The 13,549-nt window shown below is 41.6% G+C and overlaps 1 protein-coding gene and 1 pseudogene across 1 annotated transcript in view; one reads left to right on the forward strand and one right to left on the reverse strand.

Moving 5' to 3' along the window:
* Window positions 1-569: 569 nt before the first annotated feature.
* The window catches only part of DNAH12 (dynein axonemal heavy chain 12), a 238,947-nt gene continuing 225,967 nt past the window's right edge, over window positions 570-13,549 (reverse strand). The window contains exons 70-74 of the mRNA XM_015446091.4: window positions 11,859-12,063; window positions 4,151-4,288; window positions 3,643-3,734; window positions 2,767-2,834; window positions 570-901 (exon numbers count right to left, since the gene is read on the reverse strand). Of these exons, the coding sequence (XP_015301577.3) occupies window positions 711-901; window positions 2,767-2,834; window positions 3,643-3,734; window positions 4,151-4,288; window positions 11,859-12,063 (694 nt within the window). The 3' untranslated portion in view covers window positions 570-710. The remainder of the gene's footprint in view (window positions 902-2,766; window positions 2,835-3,642; window positions 3,735-4,150; window positions 4,289-11,858; window positions 12,064-13,549) is intronic.
* On the forward strand, window positions 8,818-10,582 carry LOC102127712 (interferon-stimulated 20 kDa exonuclease-like 2 pseudogene; annotated as a pseudogene).

Below are 13,549 nucleotides of genomic sequence, written 5' to 3' on the forward strand. Positions count from 1 at the left end.
CATTTTCCTTGGGTTACAGAACTGTGGCCTTAAGTGTCCTTGGAATCCTAAGGGAAGAATTCACTCTACACAAGATAAAATTTTGACCAAAATTCTGTTTTGTTGAAATATTTTTTAATCGTTAATATACACTAAAAAAAAAAAGGGACCACTTGACATTTCAAATTAAATATGAAGCAAATGCCGAGAAGCACACTGTCACTGCAGGTGTAGAAGTTCGGACTGCCCTCCAGCCATCCTACTGCCTTTGCAGGCCAGCTTTGCAGCTTTGAGTTTCCTTTCCTAGTCACAAGGATGCGGTGAGAAATGGAACCAATGTCTTAGAGGTAGGAAATAAGAGGTGTAGTTGTGTAACTGTTTTAATATTTTCCATATTTACAATTTCTTAATTTATGTATTTGAAATATTTGTGTATAATTAAGGTAGGACAGTGGAAAGTAAACTACTGAAGCTGAAGGAATGACTTAACATTTGTGAAGGAGATAATTCCTGATATTTGTTAAATTTTATCCGTTTAACCCTCAAATCTATTTTTCACATACAATCAAACTTCAAAAAGTTCTCCTCAGAGAGGAGAACAATGCAATGAGCGTTTGCAAAGACCATTTAAAAGAATAACACCAAGATACTTGGTTTTATAATGTATATATTTTAAGTAGGACAGGTTTTTTTTTTTGTAAACTTTTGGATGTTTTATAAATTTGTCCAATTTAGTCATCCAACTGACAAAGCAAAGCAACCCCACGCTTGATCCAGTGCTCAGTAGGTTGGTCTGTTTTTAACAGCATTGCAATGACAAAGTTAGTAGAATGTCCCGTAGTGGAAAGAGTTCCTTTACGTTCACTTGTCTTGTAGAGGGGACAGACATAGGCATCCGACTTTATAATCTGAGATTTTTGAGCTTGAAAAAAAAAAAAGAAACAAATTCATTTGATAAAGGGGAAAACAGCCATTAGTACTAAAAGAACTACTTATCTTGTAATAAAATGGCCAGAACTACATCTAAGATCATAATTGTGATATATGAAGGTTTTACAGCATATATACATATATCTTTTTACAGTACATACAGTATTACGATTGTGAAACAAGGCAAGTTTTTTTTTTTTTTTTTTTGAGACTGAGTCTCACTCTGTCGCCTAGGCTGGAGTACAGTGGCACAATCTCGGCTCATTGCAACCTCTGCCTCCCAGGTTCAAGTGATTCTCTTGTCTCAGCCTCCCAAGTAGGTGGGATTACAGGCGCCTGCCACCACGCCCCGCTAATTTTTGTATTTTTAGTAGAGATGGGGTTTCACTATGTTGGCCAGGCTGGTCTCGAACTCCCGACCTCGTGATCCGCCTGCCTTGGCCTCCCAAAGTGCTGGGATTACAGGCGTGAGCCACCATGCCTGGCTTAAGGCAAGTATTTCATATCGTGCATGATTCTAGGTGTGGAAGACAGGAATAGACTTTAAAGTTCTGACCGCTTAGCAGGCATGAGAAAACTCAAGAGGATTTGGGAGGGAAGAAGGAGAAGGGAGGGAAAAAGGAATAAAATACAGTATAGGTAGTGGGGGAGACGCAAAAGGAGAACTACAACTGCTTAGAGCGCTAATCCAAGAAACCCACACAGAAGAGGCTGACATTTCTATTTGTTTTTAGCAGGTAAATAATAAGAAAAACACGCCAACTTTTACCAGTTCACGAAAAGAAACTATGTACAATCCCCAAAAAGCCAGATATAAGATATTAGGAGTCTTTCCAAACTAAGGTCACATTTCTCATAGTTATTCTCATTATGAACCACATTCATAATGAGAATATTTGATAGGTTGGATGGTGATTCTGGGTGACCGGTAAATATTTTCATTTAAGAAATTGTTGGCCGGGCGCGGTGGCTCAAGCCTGTAATCCCAGCACTTTGGGAGGCGGAGACGGGCGGATCACGAGGTCAGGAGATCGAGACCATCCTGGCTAACACGGTGAAACCCCGTCTCTACTAAAAAAAAAATACAAAAAACTAGCCGGGCGAGGCTGCAGGCGCCTGTAGTCCCAGCTACTCGTGAGGCTGAGGCAGGAGAATGGCGTGAACCCAGGAGGCGGAGCTTGCAGTGAGCTGAGATTCGGCCACTGCACTCCAGCCTGGGCGACAGAGCGAGACTCCGTCTCAAAAAAAAAAAAAAAAAAAAAAAGAAAGAAATTGTTGTTATTTAAGAATTAAAACATTAGGGAAGAGAAAACAAAAGAATGAGACTTTTTTTCCAGACTTGTAGAAAGATGATGATGGTAGAAGCAGGGGAGGAGCAAGCAGTTTCCTAAGTGGGACAAAATTGGCCCCCACCCCATGTGGCTGGCAACATCTATGCCTTGGGGCACCTGGCTGGCTCCTAGGCCTAGCGGTTTCTTATAGCCAGAAAATGCTAGTCACTATCTGGAGACTGTGTCAAGCTAATCTGTGCCTCTGAGCAATGTGCAAAGGGAATTCAGAATATGGATGGGCAGCTGTTCAATCTGTGAACCCCCTTGTAGAAGTGGGGGGAGGGCTGAAAAGAATGACATATCCCATAGGCTAGGAGCATAAAAAGCAGCATGGTATTCCCAAAATAATATAAATGCCATACACACAAAGGGATAATAATTTCTAATGTAAATATTCTATCAATGTTTATTATAATTGAGCTAGATCCTAAAAGGTTTGAGCAAAAACTTATTTTGGGGAGCAGTGTATAATATCCATCCTTATTCTCCCTGAACTTCAAATAAATTTTGTTGAGAGAATATTTACTTGGTTTTATCCATATGATGGGCATCAGGTCAAACAGAAGTTTGGGATGTTGTTCAGCAAGCAATCCACTATAAAGAGAAATGGATAGAAATTATTAGAAATAACTTCTGAAATTTGCTAGAAGCAAATTGCTACTTACATATTGGCTACTTACATATTGGCATACTTACATATTGGCTTTTACTAGAAGAAAGTACTAAAGACAGAGAGAAAGTACTAGAGACAGAGAGAAAAAAATGTAAAAAAAGAAAATGAAAAAATGGCAATGAAGAATTGGGAGAAACAAAAGAAAACGATGGGACAGCAAAGGATAAACAGTGGACACTTATCAATGGCTGCCAATTTTTAATGACCGCCCATGAGGCCAGGGCTCCAAGGGAAACTTTCTCTCCTTCTCTCCTTCTCTCCTCTCTATCCCATATATTTTAAACAGGAATAGTATTGCTTAATTTCCTGAGTGAAGCAGGAAATTCAATATTTATTGTAAATATTTCTTTATTATCAAAATGCAAGAAAAGGCTTCCCATTCACTAACAGAAAGGTGAACTTCATTATAACTAACTGTAAACTGTTTAAAAGTGAGGTGGTCCTACACATTACAAAATAGAAGGCAACTGTTACAAAATGGAATAAGCAGGAAAATAATTTCAGCTAACTTTTCTACTAATAAGACTACTGAAATATTGACTAAAAATTATTCAGCACCTAAAAATAACAACTCATCAGTTGCCCCAGCTTGACTAATTATTTATGTGAGAGTTCTGATATTATTACTTGCCTTAAAAGAGGACTTTTTTTTTTTTAAAGCAACGGGTTGCTTATCTTATCTATGATTCAGCTACAAATGAAGAGGTCCTGGCAGTTAAAACCACTGACCTTTGTCGGTTCCAGCGTGCGCCATCGAGATACAATCCGTGAATATAAACACCATCATCTGGTGATGTGTCAGATGTATCAGATGGGATAACCTGAAGGGACAGGCACACACTAGCAGTGATCCTCTCCAGACAACTTCATCTCATAAAGAACACATTAGCGAAATATTCAGAACACATTCATGGAAACTCTACTGTATAATAGCTTGTTAAACTACACATTTTTTCAGCCATAGTTTGTAAAAAAGTATAAAAGTACTTCTTTTTTAAGACTTTATCAAATTTTACTGTACCTCATAATATTTTTTGCTAAAGAGAAGAACAGCATTGGATTATTTAAATCAAATATTGCAGTATATAAAAGTTCTCTCTTAGGGATAGCAAGACAAATATTCTTACAACCCAAAGAACGAAGTAAAATTGCTTACAATGGGTTACAATATATAAACTCGGTTTAAATACATGACTTAATGTAATGAAATACTGTTGACTTTAAGGAGTTACTATACCTCAAATTCATATCCTAGCAAATCAATAGGGGTGGTATATTTTCTGGCATAATTCTGCATAGCTCCAGTTAAAAAGGCCTGGGTGAAAAAGAAACCTGACAGCCAAAACACACAAGGTTTTCCTGAATTATACCAGTCCTATAAAGGGGAAACAAAACACATTATGTCAGTTTTTAAAGTTATACAAGCACCACCTGATGTACAATTCCTGATTCTGGTTTTTGCTCATGTTGTCCACATTTTCCATCACAAGGCCCTCTGCCCCGATGTCAAGCACACAACCTGCCTTGGCCCTCCCACCTCTTTCACCTTCTAGTTACTCTTCTTGGAAAACTCAAAACAATTTGAGCATTAACCTGAATGAAACATAGTTTGAAGAGTCAAATCTTCTGCAAAAGCCAAATGTAAATTATTTGATGCTTTATTATATCACCCCACTCAAAAGCAACCACGGTTAGACATCTTACACATTGTCTAATTATAGACCTCATTCGTTGATTCCAGTTCCTTAACCCATTTTTTTTTAGATGAAATCTCGCACCCTCACCCAGGCTGGAGTGCAGTGGCATGATCTTGGCTCACTGCAGCCTCTGCCTCCTGGGTTCGAGTGATTCTCCTGTTTCAGTCTCCTGAGTAGCTGGGATTACCGGCGTGCACCACCACATCTGGCTAATTTTTGTATTTTTAGTAGAGATGGAGTTTCAGCATGTTGGCCAGGTTGGTCTGGAACTCCAGACTTAAGTGATCTGCCCACCTCGGCCTCCCAAAGTGCTAGGTATGAGCCACCGTGCCTGGCCACTGGGGCTGGAGGTATGACTGGCCAGGTGTGAGCCATCGTGCCTGGCCCCAGTTCCTTAACTCTCTTAAACCCCTTGTCTCTGTGTCCACTGCCCTCACTCCAGTTCCTGGTCTTCTTTCTGTACCAGTGCATGTTGTCTTCTTGCTTCTTCCCTTTCTGTTCAATCTATCCAGAAGAATGTTGCCAGAATATAACTCATCGTGCAGAGTTTGGATCAGATGTAGCATCTTGCATAATTCTTCAGTGACCTACCAAATTGTTCAGTGACACACCAAATTAAAGCTTAAACCTCTTGGTCTCCTATTCAAGATGCTTCACATAAAGCAAAGAAACAAACCAAAAACAGAGATACTTCACAATCCAGCCCCAATGTATTTTCAGTTCTATTATATCTCTTTTACTTCCTTTCGGGCATCCTGCATTCTAATCTGGACTGGACTAAAGAGACTGGACTATTTGCTGGTCTCTGTGCCGGGTGACATTTGTTGTTTTCCTGCCTATCTTAAAGTGATATTACCCTTCTCAGTCCAAGCTTCTCAGTCCAGGCACATCTGGTGGTAGAACACCTAGGCTTGCAGGGTAGCCTGGTGATTCACACCTGGCCAGTCATACCTCCAGCCCCAGTGACTGATTCAGAAATGGACATGTGACCCAATCAAAGCCAGAGATGCAGAAACTCTTGCTGGGACTTTTGGAGAAAAGACTCACTCTCAGCTCCTCAAAGTTGTGTGGATGTGAGGCCAGAGTTGCTGTTGCTATCTTGCTACCATCAGATGAGAACCTGACTGAGAATGGAGTTTACCTGAAGGGAATGGAGACAAGAGATGAAGTGCAAGAAGCCAGGACAAGATATCCATGTTTGCACCCTGGTCAAATGTTACCTGAAGCCACTTTAGCTCCTGGAGTTACACGAGGGAACTTTATGTTTGCTTATGTCAGAATTTTTGTTACTTATAATGGAATCAATCCAAAGTGATACAGTGCCTTTTATCCCACAAGCTACATAGCAATCTCTTTTTCCTTTCTTTGCAGTATCAAAACCATTCATTCTTTAAATCCAGCTTAAATGCTACCTCATCCATGAAACAATCTCTGCTTTCTTGTGCCATAAGAACTCGCTCCCTTCTTTGAAATCGCAGAGCATTTTACATGTTGGTCTTTCATGGAACATCCCTTACTATAGTGTACTAATTTTCTTTAGATACATGGCTTGTCTCCCTGTAAGCTCTTGGCAGCGTCAGGACAGGACTTTTGTTGTAATTATGTTTTTATCACAGAACACGCAACAAGGTGCTTTGAATAAAATAAGGTCTCAATTCATATTTATGGAATGAACAGATGAATCAATGAAATGGACTTTGTCTCTGGGCAGGCAATATACTCTGGGAAGAAGCCAGTTTTGCCCCGTAGGAGGAAGAGAACAAACTGCTGCTGGAGATGCTGCAACAGTACAAGCTATCAGGTCAAGAAGAGGCACAGAAAGAGATGAAGTCTGATGAGGGCAAAACCAGGCAGAGCAAGCACCAAGCACAAGAAGGCTGTAAAGGCCCACAAGGCAAGCATTTAGAAAACCCACTCGCCCATGGCTCCCTTTATCCCAGAGTGTCATTAGTGTCTGTGGTCAGCTACTTGTACTATCTCTGAATAAGCTACCATTTACAAAGTGCCATTAGTACATGCCAGGCACTGTGCTAAGCATTTTATATGCATTGCCTCATTTACTCTATAAAATAACAGTGAGTTGAATGTTTCTCTCATTTTATGGATGAAGAAACTGGGATGCAGCAAGATGAGTAACTTGCTCAAAGTCACAAAGATAGTAAGTGTTAGATCAGGATTTATGCTGGGATTTTAGGCAGTGTGCAAAAAGGTTTCTTTTTTAAAAAAAGGCACAGGAGGAGAGAATGTGAAGATGCTATGGACTGAATGTTTGTTTTCCTCCAAAATTCACAGATTGAAACCCTCATCTCCAAGGTGATGGTATTTGGAGATGGAGCCTTTGGGAGGTACTTAGGTCTTAAGGGTGGAGCCCTCATGATAGGATTAGCACCCTTATAAGAAGAAACAGAAGAGACATTTTTTTCTCTCTGTCTTTTTCTTTCATCTTTCTCTCTCATCATGAACCAGGAGAGCCGTCACCAACAACCTGACCATAATGGCATCCTGATCTCAGACTTCCCAGCCTCCAGAGCTATGAGAAATAAATGTCTGTTCTTTAAGTTGTCCTGTCTGTTTTGCCTTTTTTATAGCAGCCTGAACTGACTAAAAAGGAAATCGATAGGGTGAACAGTGAGAGAGAAATGAGGAAAGGGTAGTCCTGATAAGTAACAACTAGGAAAGGGCCCCAGGTGAGGAAGAACAATTGTTCTGAAAAAAGTCTAATTACAGACAATCCACTAGCAAATCTTGTTTCCAAATACCTTGCTCTGCCTGTAGCCCGAGCAGCACCACCTCGTTCTGCGTAGCTCCTCTAGCACCACCCTACAAAACTTCCCTCCAGCCCCTGGTTCTTTACAGATAGCCTCTTCTCTGCTTAGCTACCCACTGCACTCTTGCAATGTATCTTCATACTTTCTCTAATAAATCTGCCTTTCTTTACCTATGACTGTCTTGGTAAATTGTTTTACTGAACATGACGCTGGCCCCAGACAGTTGCACCCAAGACAGAAAGAACAGAAAATTCAGATGACTCCTTTGCTTAACTTGTTAACTCTAAGAACCATTAGGAGGTAAAGAAGAGTACAGGAGAAAGAAAGATAATGAGAAAACTATAGCTTCTGTAAGGGTAAGAGAACAATGGAGGAAACCCTTTCAGTATTCTGTTTTATATTATTCCTTTTGTTAAACATATAATCTACATGAAAAGCTCCTATCAATTAAAAATAATACGGAAGAAAAATGGGCCTAGGATATGAATTGACAACACACACACACACACACACACAAATGGAAAGCACACATACTAAAGAAGCATAGGCTCACTAGTCATCAAAGAAAGTCAAATGGAAACAGCAAGATATGGTTGACCTAACAGATTGGCAAACATTTTAAAGGGATACAGGAGAAAGTCTGTCCCGCTACATTCTTACAAGCACTGGTTATTTTATGATTAGCTTATACAGTGAAACAAATAAAGCTTTTGTACAATAAAAAGGCAATTGAATATGGAAAGATCATATACCTTTGTGAATTTCCAAAAAAATCGTTTTGGGATTTTCCCCACCCCATACTCCTTCATAAACATCAACCATAGAATAGGGACAGGCAGTGGAGTTGAGAAGGAAAAGCAGTGTTCTGTCTGATGTTTATGCTGGGAGGAGAGCAGAGGGGGCATTCAAAATACTCATCTTTTCCCTGGTTTTCTGAGATAAGAGGCACTGATTTAAAGACAATAGCCAATTATTGATAAATCCAAGCCTCTGGCCTGTAATCCCAGTGCTTTGGGAGGCCAAGATGGGAGGACTGCTTGAGGTCAGGAGTGAGGGACCAGCCTGGGGTACTTGGTGAGACTTCATCTCTACAAAAAATAAAACTAGCCAAGTGTGGTGGCACGTGCCTGTAGTTCCAGCTATTCAAGAGGATCCCAGGATTTTGAGATTACGGTGAGCTAAGATCACACCACTGCACTCTAGCCTGGATGACAGAGCAAGACCCTGTCTCTTAAAAAAAAAAAAAAGAAAAAAGAAATCCAAGTCTCAGGATTTTTGACTTACATCAGTATTAAAATCACAAGATGGGATGCTTCCGGCCTTAGCTAAACCCATCTGGGAGGTAGGTTTGTGAGCATGAGAGGACAATCTGTACCTCAGGGACTGAAGTATGCTTATCCAGGTGGGCTGCCTCGAGCCTCGATCCCACCCCTGCGCTGGGTGTACTACAGACCTCCACATGTTGGACAGTAGGATTCAGCAGAGAATGAGTCCCACATCCTCTTTTCATCCATAAGCCACTATTCCCAACTGCTCTTCCACCTCCCATTGTCCCTATGTCTACTTTACTGCTCAATCTGGATTTTGGGGAACCTCCTCCCAAAAAGGCATTAGAAGGAAATGCCAAGCACTGAAATTTTGTCAAGAAGCGGAGGCTCTTAGAACGGAGAGGCTTTCTGAGTAAAAAGAACCAACCCCCTAGCAAGGCGCCTAAGTTGCACTCTGAACCTCCAAAGAAAGGGGAAGCTCCTACAGTGGATGGCACTTGGAAGACCCCTTCCTTCCCAAAAAAGAAGAAGACAGCTGCCTCTAGCAATGGGTCAGGACAGCCCCTGGACAAGAAAGCTGCAGTGTCTTGGCTGATCCCTGCCCCTTCAAAAAAGGCTGATTCTGTTGCTGCTAAAGTAGATTTGCTGGGGGAGTTCCAGAGTGCCCTTCCAAAGATCAATAATCACCCAACCTGCTCTCAGAAGAAGGGCTCCCAGAAGAAATCCTCTAAGAAGAACCATCCTCAGAAGAATGCCCCACAGAACTCCACCCAAGCTCATTCAGAGAATAAATGCTCCGGAATATCGCAGAAGTTGCCACAGAAGATGGTGGCAATTGACTGTGAGATGGCGGGCACAGGATCAAAGGGGCATGTTAGTTCCTTGGCTCAATGTAGCATTGTCAACTACAATGGAGATGTGCTTTATGACGAGTACATTCTTTCCCCCTGCCACATTGTGGACTACCGAACCAGATGGAGTGGTATCCGGAAGCACCACGTGGTGAATGCCACACCCTTCAAGATTGCTCGAGGCCAGATCTTAAAGATACTCACAGGGAAGACAGTGGTGGGACATGCCATCCACAATGACTTCAAAGCCCTTCAGTACTTTCACCCCAAGTCCCTCACCTGTGACACCTCCCATAGCACCCCCCTCAACCTGGAAGGCTCACTGCCCGGAGAATGCCACCATGTCTCTGAAGCATCTCACCAAGAAGCTGCTAAACTGGGATATCCAGGTTGGGAAGAGTGGACATTCCTCTGTGGAAGATGCCCAGGCCACCATGGAGCTGTACAAGTTGGTTGAAGTCGAGTGGGAAGAGCACCTAGCCCAGAATCCCCCTAAAGACTAGTGACACTGGGGACACTGGTGATATGGGGAGGCAGAGGCAGCGCCCAGGAGAAACAGGGCAGCGGACGAATGGACAGCTCCACCAGCTCCACATCTTTGGAAGATAGATTTGTGGGGAGAGAGAAGCTCTACACCAGACTTAATACCCATTGAAATTTCACCTCAGATGTTGTGTCCTGTATCTGGTTAAGTGTCCCATGGAAGGGGGAGGCCTTTACCTCAGAACCCAGCCCTATACCATTTACTTCTTAAATGGCGCTAACCACAGGTGTCCCAGCATGCTCTGTGTCAGTTAAGATTTTTAATTCTCAAGGGGCAGGGCATACTGGGAAATGTAGTTTCCCAAACTGCCTTATCACTTGGGTGGACATATGTCTCCTTTTATGCCTTTTGGTTTGAGTAATTAACAGCATCCTCTTCCACACTCAGAAATGTTCTGGTTGGTGCCAGGCATGGTGGCTCACGCCTGTAATCCCAACACTTAGGGAGGCCAAGGCAGGTGGATCACCTGAGGTCAGGAGTTCAAGACCAGCCTGGCCAACATGGCAAAATCCTGTTCTCTACTAAAAATACAAAAAACTAGTGGAGCATGGTGGCGGGTGCCTGTAATCCTAGCTACTCAGGAGGCTGAGGCAGGAGAAGCGCTTGAGCCCAGGAGGCGGAGATTGCAGCGAGCTGAGATCACGTCACTGCACTTCAGCCTGGGTAACAAGAGTGAGACTCTGTCTCCAAAAAACAAGCAAAAAAAGTGTCCTGGTTGGATAATAAATTGTGTGGTCCCTGCTGGGCGCGGTGGCTCACACCTGTATTGCTCATGCCTGTAATCCCAACACTTTGGGAGGCCGAGGTAGGCGGATCACGAAGTCAGGAGACCGAGACCATCCTGGCTAACACAGTGAAACCCCGTCTCTACTAAAAATACAAAAAATTAGCCGGGCGTGGTGGCAGGCTCCTGCAGTCGCAGCTACTCAGGAGGCTAAGGCAGGAGAATGGCGTGAACCCAGGAGGTGGAGCTTGCAGTAAGCCGAGATCGTGCCACTGCACTGCAGCCTGGTCCACAGAGCAAGACTCCGTCTCAAAAAAAAAAAAAAAAAAAAAAAAATTGTGTGGTCCCTTTCCATGTCACAGACTCTGCTTTTGGCTCAGAGTCTGTATCTAGCCTGTATCAGGATATTGCCTGTTCTTCCCACCTTGACTTCCAGAGCAGCCATCGCTGGTGAGCTTTAGTTCTCCTTAGGGTTCCAAGGCATTAAAAGTAAGAGTGTAGCTTGGAAATCAACTTTTGTGATTTAGGAAAGCTGTCTCTTTCCTAAGGTAACGGGGGTTTATTTCATTTAGGCCCCAACTGGTAGGTTTTAAAATAATTTATAAAGTGTTTTAATAATTTGGTTGTCTTTTTTACCTTGCTAAACCAAGCCTCTAAAAACTCAAATTATTCCCTTGATAAATTTTTATAATGGAAAAAAAAAAATCACAAGACAACTTTAAACTGTGGTCTTAGAGGACCACACACTTAGAATCTTGGTCTCAGAGAACTACAAACTTAGAATTTTGAAAAATATAAATATCACATATTACATTGGTTTGAAGTATGATTTTAATTTTCCACTCAATACTTTGAAATGTGTGTATTTTTCAATATTCTAAAATTTTCATCAGACTATCACGAAGCTACTAATCACATTTCATTCAACTCAGAGACATTCAAGTGACCAGAGCCAACAACGAATATCTCCCCAATTAACCAAAAAAAATAAAATTTTATATGTGTGTATATTTTACATATTTGTACATGCAATTTACACACACACACACACACACACACACACACACACACACACACACACACACACTTTTACCTGTAAAAAGTTCAGCCGGGCTAGGAAATCTGTGGTGTAACTTCCTAGTGGCTTAAGGCTTGGGTATGAACGTTTGGCCCATATTTCTGGAACCTTTCCAACAAGTAAGCTGCCGGAGAGTGCCTCCAATGCAGAATCCATCACAACCACTCCCTTAATAGCTTTTTCAAGGTCCCGCAGACTGTTACGTATAGTTATAATTAAACTGCAATGAAAGAAATTATGTCATCAACATATATGATGATATCACCATACAGTCTTTCCAGAAGAAGAACAGCAGGCATTTCATTCCCAGCTTCATGGGACTGCTTCCCAAAATGTGTCCCCTCCCATGTGGTGGTACGTGAGGTAATGTTAAGTGACACATGTATGAACATTTTTCATTCATCACATACATATTTTAAAATACAGAAAGTAATACAACTAGCATATCACAATTGTTGCTTTCTGGCTATTTTTTCCTTAGGACCTAGCTAATTTAAGCAGGGAATGACTTAAGGAAAAATAATAGGTAAATAATATTTCAGGTGACATGCAAATATGAAAAAGCTGTAATGATGTCATTCAATGGCTGAAACTAAGGAAACACTGCATGAAAACATAAATTATATATTCATTTATACACTTGCAAATACTTTACTTGCACTTAGGCCCACCTTGCTACGAACACCATAAATATACTTGTAGTGAGAGATTTTAGGCTAGAAGCCTGAGCAGCTGAGATATAGTATGTTATTATGTATATATAAATAAAACCTTTGTATAAGAAATGCTGAATTAACTAAGGCATCAGGTGCGCATATATATATATATGTATTTTTTTTTTCTTTTTTTGAGACAGAGTTTCACTCTGTTGCCCAGGCTGCAATGCAATGGCATGATCTTGGCTCACTGCAACCTCCACCTCCCAGGTTCAAGCAATTCTCCTGCCTCAGCCTCCTGAGTAGCTGGGATTATAGGCATGCACCACCGCACCCAGCTAATTTCTGTATTTTTAGTAGAGACAGGGTCTCACCATGTTGGCCAGGCTGGTCTCGAACTCCTGACCTCAGGTGTTTCGCCTGCCTGGGCCTCCCAAAGTGCTGGGATTACAGGCGTGAGCCACTGCACCTGGCCAGGTAGCAGAAAAATGACAAAAGATGTGACTACGCATAGGTCTAGCTAATGTTTATTCTGTCTCTAATTCCTAAGAAGTATCGTTAACAGATGGATGAGAAGTTATGATTAATGAATATTTTTAACCAGTAATAACAGATCTCTTTTCATCATCATTTTTACTTTTTAAAAGATACCCTCTCAGCCAGGCACGGTGACTCATGCCTGTAATCCCAGCACTTGGGGAGACTGAGGTGGGCGGATCACAAGATCAGGAGATCGAGACCTTCCTGGCTAACACAGAGAAACCCCGTCTTTACTAAAAATACGAAAAATTAGCCAGGCATAGTGGCAGGCACCTGTAGTCCCAGTTATTTGGGAGGCTGAGGCAGGAGAATGGAGTGAACCCAGGAGATGGAGCTGGCAGTGAGCCCAGATAGTGCCACTGTACTTCAGCCTGGGCGACAGAGTGAGACTCCATCTAAAAAATAAATAAATAAATAAATAAATAAATAAATAAAGATACCCTCTCTTCTGAGACAGAAGATATGGAACTTTTCTTTTTCTTTTCTTTTCTTTTTTTTTTTTTTTTTTTT

The sequence above is a fragment of the Macaca fascicularis genome, chromosome 2, assembly GCF_037993035.2.
Source record: "Macaca fascicularis isolate 582-1 chromosome 2, T2T-MFA8v1.1".
Lineage (NCBI taxonomy): Eukaryota > Metazoa > Chordata > Mammalia > Primates > Cercopithecidae > Macaca > Macaca fascicularis.